The following is a 16,149-nucleotide window of genomic DNA, read 5'->3' as shown; positions in this document are numbered from 1 at the left end:
GGATATGCTTCCTTTTAAATTAAGTATCTCTGATAATACATCTTTATTATGGCTCATTGAACTACATTGATGGGCATGCTCTTGCAAGGAGCAAGGTTATCAAAATCGGGACTTTACTTGAAGTCGAAAGGGAGTAGCAAAATCGGGACTCGTAAAATCGCAATCAAAATCGAAGGATTTTACTCAAGGACTTTTGTAGAATCGATGTAGGATAGAAAAGTCGGGACTTGTAAAATCGCAATCAAAATCGAGGATTCTACCAAAACAAAAATAACGTTAAATATATGTTATAAATTGCATATAGTCAAAAATGACTAAAGTTCAAAGTCCACAAAATACATATACATAAATGTGGGAGAAGTGAAGGAATGAAAATTTTTGGCCTTTCGGGTATTTATAAAACGGGTCATGGATTCAAATAGGGTCAATTTATGAACCAGGTCAAAAATTGACCCTTATCAAAAAAATGAACAAAATCCTTCAAAATCCATCAAAATCCTGCGATTTTGAATGGATTTCACGATTCTGTGCGATTTTGTGCGATTTTGATAGGATTTTGCCTGTTTTTGGGACTTTGCTATGGATTTGAGTCGTTGAAGCTACGCAAAGTCGCAAAAACCAGGATTTTGAGACTTAAGTCGGGTTTTTGATAACAATGGCAAGGAGGATGCTCCTTGTTGTGTTTACGGGGGATACTCAACAATTTAGAGAAACTATCAAAGCATGCGATCTTATTTCATTAATTTAATTTAAAAAAATCTCAATTTCATGAACTTGTTAGAAAAGTGTATTATTTTGTGACTATATATGAAGAACAAATACATATACAAAGACATGGACACTGAACATGACACTTACACGTCAATGCTGGTAATTGAAAAAATGAAATTAAGAGCATGCGTCAGCGTCGGTGTCAAAGACAGATATGTGTCAAACATGTCTTCAATTAGAAGTGTCAATGCTACATAGATGTTTGTCTTGTCGTTTGGGGTTTCTCTATAATAATTGAATATCCTTGTGTAATTGTTTTTGCAAAAGCAGCAGGAACTCAGAAGTGTCTTTCAAATTACTTTTAATATAATGTTGCAAAAGATGAAAAAGAACAACTCTGTCCCTCTGTAACAAAATATAAGCAAAAATGAGTCATGTAAAGTTGATGTATTTGATACAAATCTCGTACTAAATACACATCAACTTTCTTTGACTCACTTTTGCTTATATTTTGTAACCGAGAGAGTTTGAAGAACATTTTAAAATTTCAAAGATTGTTTGAGGCAGACAATGCACATGATATTCTGATGAAAATTTTAAAAAGTCTGTGAGTAGACTCCAGGTTTCCCATTTTAATTTGAATGGTTTAAGTCAGCGTGAATGCGAGCTTCGAGCTAAGCTTGATACTTTTGCAGAACAATAAAAAACTACGGATATTATTATGAACACGACTGAAAGCAGCACCGGTGAATTAAACGACTCTCTTCAAGGTCAGAAGCTAATTCAAAAGACGCCGAAGATAAACGAATCGCTTCTGATTCTGTGGTCTTCACTCTAAGAGATACGATAAGGTGTCATTACTTGAGAAGCAGTTGAAGGATTCTAAAATTCAGCTATTGAATGTAAAGTCCACTTCTATTGAATATCAGAATCTTTATAATGTTGTGTGTTCTGAAGTAAGGAATATGAAAAATGGTATTGCTGAACTGAATGAAATGGTATGTAATGCCGAAATTAGGGCCGATATTGGCATATTGCAGAAGCTAATTCAAAAGATTCTAAAGATAAACGAATCCCTACTGGTTCTGAGGTCCCCTCTTTAAGAGATAAAATGTCTTTACTTGAGAACCAGTGACAAAATTCTGAAATTCACATACGGAATGTGAAGTCATCTTCGGATAATCTATATAATGTAGCGTGTTCTGAAGTAAGGAATAAGAAAACTTATTGTTGAACCGAAAGAAACTGCATTTAATGCCAAAAGTCGGGCTGATATTGCAGAAGCTAAATGTAAGTTATTGACAGAGACTAATTCAAAACTCAATGAAGAGTTTAATCTTTTGAAAGGTGACGGACAATGTCTATTTGCTATAGAAGAAGCTAAAAGAAATTAATCTACAATTGCAGAATTCAGTAGCATCTTTTGAAGCTAGTAAGGAGAAACAAAGTATGTTATATTCCGCAATTAGAAATATGCAAAATGTGATAAAGGATCATCAGTCAAAGGTTTCTAAAGCTGAAAGTTGGGCTGGAAGTGCAGAGGAAAATTGCATCATATTGAATGAGGAATTAAAGTTCTTGTTCTTGAGGATTGGATTAAAAAATATGGAGGATTCCTTGCGCCGAGAGATATGGAGGAATCCTTGCGCCAAGAGAAGGAAGCAAAAACAAGAACTGCAAAGGATATCGGAATGCGAGCAAAAGTTTGTAAAGAGTTGGTAAAACAAGAAATGCAAAGGATATAGGAATGCGCGGAGAGAGAGCATCTTAAAGATCATGAATGTGCCAAGATAGAGAGTACATTTCATGTTAACTATATTACAAATATTTCACGGTCTGTTTTAGCCGATGCATGTTTATAGACTTCAAGGAGCATGTTTGGATTATCTTCTGTGTTCTTCAGAATCACAATGTTCCATTATGGTTTTTTGCAAAACCTACACTTTAGAACTTCAACAAACTCACCGTGTCACCGTGATTTTATCAAACTCACCGTGATTTTAAATATGCATTAGGACTATATAAACTCATTCTCATCCCCCTTTCCACCGAAAACCGGAGGGTTAACACAGAAAAAAAATCTCCCAATAAGTACTCTTTCATATAAAACATATCCTACTGTTTTGTATATGATGTAAATTAAACCTTCCTTGTATATCAGCATGGATAACATACTAACATCATTCATTTCCTAAGAAATCCACGTAGTTTGAACAGTGAATAACTAACTATGTTCAACACATAAAATATACAGAAAGAAAGCAATGAAAATCTTCCACACGTTTCAAAACCACATGCTTGATTTCAAACACTACATTTTTGCAAGTATGCTTTCACTCTATAATATTGTTGCTTTCGATATATACTTTACAAAAGAATTTGTATTAATCTGAATTGATCTCTCTCTAACTTACAAACCACACATCAATCAAGCCTCAAATAAGCTTCTCAGATGAAGAATACTCATCTTTACTTGGATAAGATATGGAAGAATCAACCCATGGTCCATCCATTGATTTGCCTCTTAGTTCTCTACTATCTTGTAAGAATGTTGAAGTAGTTTGGCTATCTTGTGATAGAAGCTCAAAGGCTTTAAATCTTGCACCAGCTGTACTATCGCTGCGTTTGATTATCGGCGCTTGAATCGGAGTATTTCCTTCAAGCATGCTTACTACAGATGACATTGGTGGTCTAAGAGTTGGAGATGGATTGGTGCAAAGGAGTGCCAATTGCAGCATTCTCATTGCCTCTTCTGAGGAGTACTTTGAACCAAGACTTGGGTCCACTAATTCCAGAAGGTTTCCTTGTTCTTGGAGAACATAGGCCTTTTTAATCACATGCAAAATATAGTATTAGAAATTTAACCATACCATAATTATAAAACAAGGGAAATCACAATGAAAAATCAGACCAAGTATAATGTATATAATAAACCTTAATTATTAACCTATTATATTTGATTTTGAAATGCTTTATTGTTTTTGGAGATAAATAGAATGAAGGTTCCGATATAAATGAAAACGCCAAGAATATTTAGAACGAAGAAACGATAAACGCAGTCTCTAAAGGCCACACAAAAGTGTAACTTACCCAATCCAGAAGATAAACAAACTCCTCTTTTGGCCGATAATTTGTGTTGCTCATTCCACTAACAATCTCTAAAGCTACAACCCCAAAGCTATAGACATCTGCTTTGTCAGTCAAGTAACCCCGCATAGCATACTCAGGAGCCATGTAACCTCTGATAAGAGAACGTTTAGTAAATTAGTACCATTTGTGTCGGTGATTTCAGAAACAGAAAGTGAAACATTTTCTACGTTAGAACTATGTATATGATTATAGCTGCAAGAAATACACAATCATGATTAATGTTACAAGCATGTTTATAAATTGCAGTTGAGTTGCAATCAAATGCAGTCGATGCAGATGCAATTGTAGTCACAACTTGTTCTCGAGAACATTCAAAACCTTTATATCGCAAACAAATTCAGCCAATGCCACCGAAATTTAAAACCATGAGTGCATGCCGACTAATGATGAACAAAGTCTAGGATTCAAAATTTTTAAATAATGCGGCATAATACTAACATTGTCCCAGCAATTCGTGTGCTGATATGGGTATTTTCTTCTTCATCAAGCTTGGCTAAACCGAAATCAGAGATCTTTGCATTCAGATTCTTATCGAGTAAGACATTGGTTGCTTTAATATCTCTATGTACTATTTTCAATCTTGATTCCTCATGAAGATAAGCTAAACCCCTTGCTATCCCTACACAGATCTTCATTCTCGTACGCCAGTCCAAGTTCAACCGTTGTTCTGGTTTACCTAGAAGAAAAAGTTTCTTTCAATGTTAGATTTTAACTTATCAGGAACATTCAAACACATCCAAAACTTGTTACAAGAAGCATTTACCGAAAAGAGCGCGAGCAAGACTATTGTTCTCCATGTATTCATATACAAGCAGCAATTGGTTTCCTTCAATGCAACATCCGTAAAGCTTCACAAGATTTGGATGCTGCAAAGCAGATATCATGCCTATTTCGTTAACGAATTCGCGGTTCCCTTGCTTTGATTTGGAAGAGAGCTGTTTAACAGCAATCACAGCACCATCTGACAGTACACCCTATGAATAGGGAATGCCTTCAGTATCACATTTTTCATATATAATTGAAGATAACATTTCAAAACTAAATAATTCTCAAGTAAAATGTACAAATAGTTTATCCAAATTTACCTTGTAAACTGGTCCAAATCCTCCTTCACCTATCTTATTTACTGGATCAAAGTTATTAGTAGCAACTTTAATTTGTCTCAAACTGTAATAGCCTGTTTTTAATTCTAGGAGCTCTGCAATAAGATAGGAATTTTACTCAGTTACAAGAAGTGAAAATAAAAAGAAAGATAGAATAGCAATGTAATTATATAATAAGCCAAATCAACATTTTCTGTTGATTTAAAATTTTGGTTAAACATTATTTTAGTCCTTATAATTATCTCAATTTTGTTTTCATTCCTTGTAGGAACGAAAAACATATTTGACCGTTAAAATTATCAAAATTTTGGATCGTTATTATAAAATTATCAAATCATAAGGGCATTATCTGTTTTGATTATTTTGGACTTCAATCTTACCTTTGTCTGTTTGATCTTTTCCACAAAGGTAACCCATCTTCCAAAGGACAAAGAGTATCAGCATGACAAATGCCAACGATCCAACCACAATTCCAGCAATTGCTCCAGCAGACAACCCATTTGAAGGAATTTTAAAGTCTATAACAAAGTGTAAATGTTTACATAACATGAAATAAAATAGAGTTTAATTGGTATACACTGTCAGTGTAAAAAAGTTTACACATGTATCCAATCACATTTCACCACATAGAATAAAATAGAGTTTAATTGGTATACACTGTCAGTGACACAATGAATGAAAATGATTGGATGCATGCATAAAATCTTTTTTACACGACAGTGCATACAAATTAAATATGAAAACGACTTACTTGGTGTCACGGTGATAGCAGAAATAAGAGGTCCATATACACCTCTCATAGGAATGGCATTAGTTCCTTTCCCTGCCCAAGACAAGTGGATTTCCAAAGTGCTATCATTAACATCAACATTAAAATCCCTAGTGATTCCCTTGCCAACTCCACCAGCTGCTTCCATAATGTTAAAATCTTTCAAATATTTACGACCCTGTCATTGTATAGATTTGAAGCTCAGAACTTTTGTTTTGTCGGAACACCAGATACAAAAAATGAGCAACATTTTAGAAGAAACTAAGGACCTGTTTGGATTGGTTTATTTGAGCTTATCTATCTACTGACATAAGTACTTGCAAAACTACAGCTTAGGGAAGGTCCACGATCTGTTTTCGACTATAGCTTTTACGAGAACAGCTTGACTTTATTTTATCTTTTGTTATAGATATAGATATATTTAAGAACTTATATGACGAGTTTATATTATAAGCGATTAATTACGTTGTTTATCAAACAAGGCCTAAGAAAGAAATATAAATTTTTTATTTCATTACTCACTTGAATTGAAACATCGAATATGCGCCTTCCAAGGCTGCTGAATTTCTGGTCATCAGAAAACATTATCTCAGCAAAATGAAGTTTCACATTATAATTTCCCTTCAGCATACAAAATCCAAAATATTTAAGAGATATCGGTGCAATGCGGGCTGTTTGGTAGTATTCAGAGCCATTATTAATCTTCAAAGAGAACACATTTCTTGCAACATAATCAGCTCTCTCATTTCCTAGAAATACTCCTGTACTGCTATAAGCCCATTTTCCACTAACACTTGGAACAAAGTTCGAAATTCCACGTAGATGATCATCAGCTTCATATTCATTGTCATCAAACTCAGTTGCAGGTCCTCCACAGTTTATGAACAGTGAATGATCTACAGAGAAATATTCAACAGAAGCTATCAGTATCACAATTTCATTTAGTAAACACTGAAGTTAATGAAAACGCAATTGATCTGATAAGTCTGAACACTAACACCGAGGTTTTCCCGAACAAGGTAGGTTCCTTTTCAAACAGGACAATCTACAAGATATGGAGTTAAATTCAGAAGATGGTTCAAAAAATGATACAGAATTAAAACTAGACCGTAAGCAGGATCGCATGAACATACGAAGTGTTTGCTGAAGGAGAGACGCTGGAAGCTAAGTTCCTGTTCAACAATAGTACTAGCTCAGTATTGAGAAAGGCGAAATGCTTGTAAAATTCGTATAGAATAAAAATAAGATGATGCTTACACATCCAAGAGCTGGCAATCAGAAGCAGAAGATTCAGTAAAATTGTTGAAAGATAAGTCACTGAAACATAAAGCGAGAGTATATTTTCATTACTTCATAATTCAACACAACGAATTGCAAGAAAATTATAATTTGTACTTGTGTAACACCGAAGTTTCAACAAGTATAAAATATGGAATTAGACGTAAACAAAAATTCAAGAAAATGTGCTAACAAGTTCTGTTTGTTGCTCAGTATCCATCCGGGAATTGTTCCACTCAGAGAGTTATTTGTCAGAAACCTGTTAAGAAAAACAACATTTTTAGATATAATTTCTAATAAGAAGATCCACGTCCTTTCGGTAATCTTTTTTCCATCAAAGGAAAATGTTCACTTACATGAAATTGATTGATTCCAAGTCCTGAAGTGAGTCTGGTATTGGACCAGTCAATCTGTTCGAGCTCAAATCTCTGAAAGAAAAATATTTATGACTATTATGATAAAAAGAAAAATATTTATGACTATTATGATAAAGAACCTTTAGAACATAATAATAGGTAATTTTCAATATGTAACAATTTTAGTTCAATAATCTTAAAAAGAGATTTCCGAACTATTACACAAACATCTGAAGAGGAGGATCTTAAAATTAGTCATGAAAAATATGTTAACAAAGAGTACTTATGAAGTGTTAGTAAAAGTTTAATTGATCCAAATCATTTGCTGATCTTTATATTTAAGTAAATCCATAATCAAAAACTTAAGTACTGAAGAATGATTCCTCTAACAACTCGAGACAGAAAAGGAGGGAAAAAAAGGCGCTGTGCAAGAGTATGTGTGAAATTGTGTCAAATAAAGAAATAGCAAAATTTCATTAATACTATTCTACTATACAAGTAATGTTTAGTTGAAAAAATAATCTGCCAGGATCACATTTCTGTTCTTTCTTACATACTGGTATATACTAAATAACCTTATATTTATTGGTAATCATGTAGATATAATGAAATTTAAAGAGTAAATAGCCAACAATATACACCATTGGTCCAACTTACATAGTTTTTAGATTTTCCAATTCACCAATGTAGTCTGGAATAGGACCAGTGATTAAGCAATTTCTCAATTCCCTGAGTTACAGAAATAAACCAGTTAATAAATCATAAATGAGTTACACAAATCTTCATATGTAGCATGGAGGAAAAGGTTTCAAGTTTTCCACTCACAGTCTTTTTATGCGTTTCAAATCCTTCAAATCAGGAAATGTCATCGTTGTGTTTCCCTTCAAGTCAGATATCCTCCTGATATATAAATGTTTCATCAGTAAAAAGAAAATGTGCCCCTATTGAACAATGCATTCCATAACCATTGTGAAATGCAGACAAAATGCAACAAGTAGAAAGCATGGTCGATATTCAAAGAAAAATTTATGAATCATCGATACATTATTGGTAAATATATGACACTATTAAGTAAAAGTAATTGGAAAAGAAAAATTATAAGCTGCTATTTCATCTACTAGCCTCAAATAGTGTACGATACTGATAACCGTGACAGAGAAAGTACTCACAATTCCTTCAAATTTTTCAAGACCAATATAGCAGGAGGAATTGGACCTTCCAAGGACGTGCCTTGCAAATCCCTACAAAAAAAAAAAGTTTACTTGGATAATAAACTTCATCTTAAGCATAGTATATCATTATTTCATTCTTCAAACAGTAAAAGTTTATGAATGAACTAAAATTTAGACTCACAATCTTTCAAGTTTGGTCCAGTTTCCGATAAAACTTGGGATCTTCCCAGATAAACTGCTTCCATCTATCCTACTGCAGAATATTGAGTGATTTCAGAATTTAACAAATACATAAAATGAAAACTGAGAAAAGTTGTATCGTATCATGTCACTCACAAATTTGTGAGATTCTTTAGATTGCCAAATGCTTCTGGTATTGTCCCTGTAAAATTATTTGCAGAAAGCAATCTGCAGCGTACAGAAAAATGTTAGGAATGTGAAATCATAGATAACTCGACGGTCAATACTAAGGATCGCCGGTGTACCCTTTTCAACGAGATATACCTTAGATTAGGCCAATAAATATAAAATGAAAATGACTGAAAGAAACAAGTCTCACAATTTCTGCAAGTTCTTCAAATTTCCAAGGTTTGGAGGAAGATTCCCTTCAAGTTGATTATCCTCTACATTCCTGCAAAAATTGGATCACAAATATAATTATTCTACTACCAATCTCAATTAATATGGCATCAAATTATTCTCAAGAACACTTACAGTTCTTGTAAGTTGGCAATATCACCAATTTCTGGGGGAATTTGACCACTAAGTCTATTTCCCAAAAGTGACCTGAAAAATGGAAATAATTGGAAGCTGAGAAATTTAAAGAAAAAAAAAAGTGTGCATGTAAAGCATGCAAACTAATTAGGAAAAATTGTATACAGAATTTTTGAAGACCATATGTTTCGTACATACATAGCATAAAGTAAGAAAATAAAACACATAAATATATACACAAAGGTAACATGGCTTACAGTGTCACTAGTGATGAGAGGCCTCCAAGACTCTTTGGAATTGAGCCATTTAGATAGTTCCTAGTGAGATCACTGCTCAATAAAAAATTTCAATTAGATTCTTTTTAAAATAATAATAATTAATAATTAATGGCATATTCTTCTGCATTTGATGAAGTTAATAGTTGTTTCACTTTCCAATAAAAATAAAAAATAAAAATAGAATACATATGTAAAAATCATACTAAAATATTGTAATCACAGCACGGGTTATTAGGAAATAGTTAACTTAACAACTTCAGTTATTAGTTTATCAGTTAGTTAAAGTTTCTAGTTAGAAGAGGTTAGTTCATTATCATTAATAGCCCTGTATTTTCAATTCCTATTCTTATATAAAAATGTGTGCCGAACCATGACTCTGATACGACTTGTTGCGAGTCTAGAAAAGCTTTTGGAGCAGGAATATGCTAATGATGTGACCACTAGAGACCTAGACATCACGTGTATGTGTGTCAGTGTCACCTATCTTATATATATTACTCATTTTCATTAACCAACTTCTAATGCATGTGGTATTAATCACTCGCGCTTGAACTCCAACAATACTCAATGGGCTAAATACTAGGACCCTGAGAGACCTTGAAAACTAGTAACTCCGTTATTTATGACTAAAGCAATTAGGGTTATAAATAATCTATGATCAACATTTTCTAACACAATGACAAAGGGAAAATTAAATTAGAAAATAATGTAATCACTTACAGTATTTTGAGCTGAGTGAGATTTCCAAATTCACTTGGAAAAACTCCAGATATGTTGAGACCCTTGAGCAAGCTACCATAGTCAATTCGTTGAATTAGTCATTCTCAAATGAAACAGTTGAATTTAATTTAATAAATAAAAATTAATCTAAAGGAACAAAAGGTGACATTTGTCCACATAGGCATATAAATGTAAGAAAATGTAAAACTTTTAATTCAAAATATTGCACATATTTTATGTGGACCAATAAAAATTCATTAGTTTATTGTAAAATTCAAAACTCTTATGTTTTTTGGGAGGGGTTTCTAGAAACTTACATCATTGTCACATGGCAAACAGTGCTAGAGTTGAAAGAGCAATCACATGTGACATTCCTTACAATTTGATCCTCTACAATAATCTCGTTACCAAATCCTTTATCACCACTGTTGCATGAACGGTTTGTAACCTTCCAATTCAAGTTATTTACCTTGTCTGAAATTGTTTGTAGCAATTTCACTGCATAGAACATACATCAACTTGATTAGGTCTCACAGTTTTTCTTTGTATTAATATCATACTTTATTAAAACAATAAATCACGTCATATCTTATTTGATTTAATTATGAGATTCATTGATCTATGATGAAACTAACTTGTAAATGATACAAGACTTATATATCTCATTTGTGTATAATAAAGTTGACCATAATATCAACAACAAAAAAACATTGATCTCTACATAGTCACAATATATTTTTTCTTTCACTTTTCAGATGATATAAAGTTCAATCGAAATGAAGTAAAATATGATCAATAATTGTTTGAATCAAAATTTAAATTTAGTTGCTTCCAAACTATTTTTCATTTTAAGTGAATGTCTTTACTCGCCCCCAAGTAATACTTTGGTTAGAGGTTTATGCCCCAACTTTAAGGTCGTTGATTCAAAGTGTAAAGTTTTAGTGAGTCAAAAAAGTGAAAGTGACTAACCACTTGGTATGTTGTAGATATCTTTTTTAAGGGACTTGGTTAGTACTATAGTAGATATTGACCTATTCATCATATTTGAACAATCCTCACACGGTTTAGCAAATTCTGGTTGTCCAAAACTTTAATTAGTCGATACTTCATTATTTTGCAGCTTTCATGGTCAAAAAACTTTAAAAATTAACAAATTGTCATACAAACCATCCCAATTTTTTTATAGTTGGTGGGACTAAGTCATACAAGGCGGCAACATAATAATCTAATACAATAAGTTATAGAATAAGAAATGGAACTTTTCATGCATGCCTAAAAAAAAAAAAAAAAAACTTTTCATGCAAAAGGTTTATGTGTGGAACTTTTCTTTTTCCAATCTTCATATCCTCAAGGCTTCTCGAATAAATCTTGGTCAGCATTTTAATCCTATGAAGTTATTATCTCCTTCGTTTTATCTGGACCGTCATATGAATTAAAAAATACAATTAGTTGAGAAATAATTTGTTCAAAATGTCCTAATTATTTAGTGTTCCGTTTAAAAAAAGACACACAATTGCACATATCTAAGTTTTTTTTTTTGTTGAATAGTGATGCAAATCTAAGTGGAGCAAAAAACTTTTAGAGAAACTTTTTGGTCATAAAAAAAATCATTAGAAAACTCTAACAACATTTTTTTTTCTGTTAAACTTTTTATCCTATGATAAAGGGATTTAGTAAATCCCGAGTTCGGTCATTAGGTAAAAATAATCTTATCAATAATTGTTCTAATCGAACTCGAATTCTCTCAAATTCATCTTTGGTGAAACTCGTTAACCACTCGAGTTCAATCGTTTAGTTCGACTCTATCAACATCTTTGTTGAACTTAAATAATCCCAGTATAAGTAACATCATAAACTCTTATTAGGAATAAATAATTGTTGCTAATCCAATGGGCCAAAGCATATATATGGAGAGGGAATATTTAACCGAACAGAGTGTTTGACTAGTACAGTGCACATTTATTAATACACGGTTTGCCCCCCATCACGTACCCTATTTAATTGGTCCCCACCTTTTATTTTTCAACATATTATAGTAAGCTTGGTCCACTATTCTAAAATATCCTATCAATAATTCATCCATAATGAGTTGAATTTAGATAATTTCATTGTTAAATGAATTGAATGTGGATAGATATATTAAGGCTGTCTTCAATAAAGTAATAAAATAATAAATGTTTACAAACCTATTGGGCCCACCTATGTCTATTATAGCCGTGGCTATCTCATCATAGGATAAAAATCAACATCTAATGTACGGTTTGATTATTTGTTTAGAATGACAAAACACTCCAAAATGCATATTATGAACACACAGATAAAAAAAATACTTTGGATAATCTGAAATTTTATTGGCTACATATCTATCTTTCAATTATTTAATGTTGTATAAATAATTTTGCTGACATTGGTATCCAATAAAACTTCATGTACCAAAGAATCCAAACAAAGTTAGATGAAGTAATTAAAGTTCATGAACTAAATTCTGAAAGTGACATGAAGACACTTCAGAACACACAGTCATTTAACACAAACAAAACATATAATTTCATGGCCACTGAAAAATCTTAACTTCCCCTAAAATGAAAAAAAAAAAAAAAAAACTGTATTTGATCATATATGTCAATCTATTATAGTACAAGTTATGACAAAGGTTAGAACTATGTGAAAAAATTGGTTTTACTTTCATATATATGTGAAGGAAAAAAAAAAAAAAACAGTTTAAAGTTTCATGACAGTTTCGGAAGTTACACAAAATTGTTTCAAAACATAAACAAAATTAAAATCAAAACAAAGAAAAAGAGAGCAAAAGAAATGAAGGGTACCTTCATCTTGTGGTAATGATTGAGCGTTGGATCCAAACATTGAGAAACAATTGAAAGCCATGAACAAAAAGAACAACATAGATACATGTTTGAAGCTTAGAGAAAACATCTTGGTCTATGTTGTTTAAGGGTACCTTTCCTCTGTTGTTTTAAGATGAAACTTTTTTGGAATGGAATGTAAAAACGACAGGAAGAAAAGTTGAGAAGGAAGAAAACAAATAGAAACGTAGATAAGAGTTGGTATAAGGGGTTGTTTGTTTTTGTTGGAGGGAAAGAGAATGAGAAACGTTTTTATTTCGTCATTTTGTGTTGTTCTCTTTATTTCCCTTTCAAATATGCATATATATAATTACTTAATAGTGTCTTAACTTTGAAAAGCATTCAACAACAAAAAATGTTCTTGTAAAAAAAAAAAAAACTTAGTTATTGATTCCTTATTTTTTTAGTTTTACTCACTCATGATTACACTTTGAACAACATTCAACTACAAAAAGCTTGATTTAGCATGTGTTTGGTTGTGCGGAGGACAATATTGGTTTTGACATAATTTATTCTGTAAATTTGATTTCAGTTAAAAGTGATTTTGATTAAAAGTAATTTGTGTTTGAATAAATTCATTAAAGTGAGTTAAACTATAAATTTGTGAGTGAAAATCAATTTCAGAATTAAAAGGTACAAATTTTAGTTTCAAGTAGAATCAATTTTAGAGGCAGAATAAAGGGGCCGTTTGTTTTGGATTTTTTTGAAAAGAAAATCTATTTTTTTAACTAAAAAATCACTTATTTTTTTTATTTTTGTTGTGTTTGTTTTAGATTTAGAAAAAAAAATTCATTCAGTTTTAGCCTCAAAATAAAAATCTATTTTTTTTTTCTAAATACAAGGAAATCAAGTGTAAGACTTTCAAATCTTAAAATAATGATTTTTATGATAATAAACAAACAGAAACAGCTTTAGATTTTTTTTTTTAAGAATCTCTAAAAGATTTTTTTTAAGAATCTCTAAAAAAATCTCTAAATTCTTTTAATTCAAAATCTATTTTTTCTTAAACTAAAACAAACGAACCCAAATGCTACTCAACATCAACCAAACATGTCAGAATCAATTATACACATTCATAATCAATTATGATCTCTTTAAAAGTAAAATCAAACATACATTTAAAAATTGAGCGGCGATTAGGATTATCCGAATCCCCTTTATCTTCTTTGCTGAATTAACATAGGTTACCACTTAGGGTCCATTTGTTACGGATTAAAATAAAAGTGATTTTGACATTAAATAATTTAGAGATTATATTTTAGAGATTTTGTGAAAAATCAGAATCTATTTTACGTTTGTTTGCCGTAACAAAAATCACTTTTTTAAACAAATAATTTAGTTTGTTTGGATACAACTATAGAAAAGGGATTTTTTTTACAAAATTAGTTTAATCTTTTAAATCATATTTTCTCTCTCGTCTAAAAAAAATCTATATCTTTAGAAGCTGCTCTTAACAGCTTTTCACCTGAAGCTGTTTTTAGATTTTTTTTAGATTCTGATTTTTTTAAAACGGATGCAAAACTCTTAAAAGTGATTATTTATTTAAAAAAAGTGATTTTTTCCTTAAAAAAGCTATAACAAACGGGCTCTTAGTAAGATCTCAGATCCATGTATAGGGGTGCACTGGATAGACCTCGGGGTGAATTTTGCAGTTTTTCGTCCTTTTTCGAGCGTTATTCCGTCTTGAAATGTCTTGGGACTTGGGATGCATTTCCCCACATTTGTATTGTCTTCATAAACCTTTTAAGTAACATTGATCTTCATTCTTGAAATCCCTTGATCTTCCACAAGGTGTCTTTCTTCGCCGAATTACATGATTTATCAATAAAAATACTCAAAACACCTATATAAAGTTGCAAAATTAATGAAGAAACTGATTTACAATGGCTCAAATGAAAAAAAAAAATACAAAATATCCCTAAAACCATGAACAACTCCTCTAAATGACCTATAAATTGTCTTCAAATGCGAATAAAATAACTAAAAACATAGCTTAAAACATCATAAGATGCTCCATCATCACAACCCCAAACTTAAATTGTTGCTTACCCTCAAGTAAAAAATTAGCAAGAAGTCAGAATTTGCATAAGCTTTTGAAATTAACATACCTTTTCGGAGAGGGTATTTAGATAATTGTTATTTCCACTTGAAACTTTGACTAACTTACCACTTCCATGCAAGCGGGAGAAACTTAAAGAAGACGCTTATACTACCATTCTCAATTACAAAACAAAAAATTTGTGTCATCCTAATGCATGTGGGACTGGTCAAAGCATTTTCCTACTTTAGTTGACATTTGAATGCATCTTGTTGCGAACTTGAAGCAAATATACAGACATTTAAATTCAAGATTTGATCACATACACTTTGTAGGTCTTTTAAGGTTATGACATGCCTTAAGTTAAGGTGAGGTATATTTGAAAAAGTATGCTAACAATAGAATTGGAGTTAGATTACTACGGATCCTTAAACAATGAAATACTCTTCAAACTCTAGCTTTGCCAAAACAATAATTTGGTACTATTAGAATTGCTTATTCTTGACTCTTGTTTTTCCATTTTTTTTTTGTATTGACCCTATTTTTAAGATTTTGTCTACATTTTTTTTCTTCTATATATCTTTTTTTAATTTTGTAACCAAGTTATACTAGTGCCACATCCCAAACTTAAAATGTTGCTTATTCTAAAGAACAATCCTAAATTTAGTTTCAAACTGTTTTGAACCAACTTTGACTAACTTACCACTTCCATGCAAGCGGGAGAAACTTAAAGAAGATGCTTATACTACCATTCTCAATTACAAAATACAAAATTTGTGTCATCCTAATGCATGTGGGACTGGTAAGCATTTTTCTACTTCAGTTGACATTTGAATGCATCTTGTTGCGAACTTGAAGCAAATATAAAAAAATTTAAATTCAAGATTTGATCACATACACTTTGTAGGTCTTTTAAGGTTATGACATGGCTTAAGTTAAGGTGAGGTATATTTGAAAAAGTATGCTAACAATAGAATTGGAGTTAGATTACTACGG

At 31.7% G+C, this 16,149-nt stretch overlaps 1 protein-coding gene across 2 annotated transcripts; it reads right to left on the bottom strand.

The window, feature by feature from the left end:
- Positions 1-2,993: 2,993 nt before the first annotated feature.
- LOC146949481 (putative LRR receptor-like serine/threonine-protein kinase At1g53430) lies at positions 2,994-13,308 on the bottom strand. Of its 2 annotated transcripts, none has more exons than XM_085745489.1 (24): positions 13,077-13,308; positions 10,569-11,666; positions 10,252-10,323; positions 9,511-9,582; positions 9,254-9,325; positions 9,099-9,170; positions 8,876-8,947; positions 8,721-8,792; positions 8,537-8,608; positions 8,193-8,267; positions 8,025-8,096; positions 7,368-7,439; positions 7,205-7,270; positions 6,991-7,050; positions 6,867-6,905; positions 6,732-6,778; positions 6,256-6,629; positions 5,716-5,911; positions 5,345-5,482; positions 4,947-5,059; positions 4,625-4,835; positions 4,300-4,537; positions 3,802-3,952; positions 2,994-3,536 (listed from the first exon to the last, which is right to left on the bottom strand). In XM_085745489.1, the coding sequence occupies exons 2-24, from the start codon at positions 10,760-10,762 to the stop codon at positions 3,147-3,149; spliced, it is 2,940 nt and encodes a 979-aa protein (XP_085601615.1). In that variant the 5' UTR covers positions 10,763-11,666; positions 13,077-13,308; the 3' UTR covers positions 2,994-3,146. The 2 variants fall into 2 exon arrangements, with proteins under 2 accessions (XP_085601615.1, XP_085601614.1); XM_085745488.1 differs by having other exon boundaries at positions 10,569-10,749.
- Between the last annotated feature and the right edge of the window lie 2,841 nt (positions 13,309-16,149).

The sequence above is a fragment of the Medicago sativa genome, chromosome 2 (assembly GCF_051527215.1).
Source record: "Medicago sativa cultivar Bolivia chromosome 2, Bolivia_mono, whole genome shotgun sequence".
NCBI lineage: Eukaryota > Viridiplantae > Streptophyta > Magnoliopsida > Fabales > Fabaceae > Medicago > Medicago sativa.
Note: the sequence above shows the minus strand (reverse complement) of the source record. Positions and strands in the feature narration are given on the sequence as shown.

What these genes read in the sequence shown, in the direction of transcription:
- LOC146949481 (XM_085745488.1), bottom strand. Translation starts at nt 13,185, where the DNA reads ATGTTTTCTCTAAGCTTCAAACATGTATCTATGTTGTTCTTTTTGTTC. An exon ending in CTAAAGAATCTCACAAATTT is followed by an intron (nt 8,793 to 8,875) that starts GTGAGTGACATG and finishes AATATTCTGCAG; the next exon opens with TAGGATAGATGGAAGCAGTT. An exon ending in TGCTATCACCGTGACACCAA is followed by an intron (nt 5,483 to 5,715) that starts GTAAGTCGTTTT and finishes ACTTTGTTATAG; the next exon opens with ACTTTAAAATTCCTTCAAAT.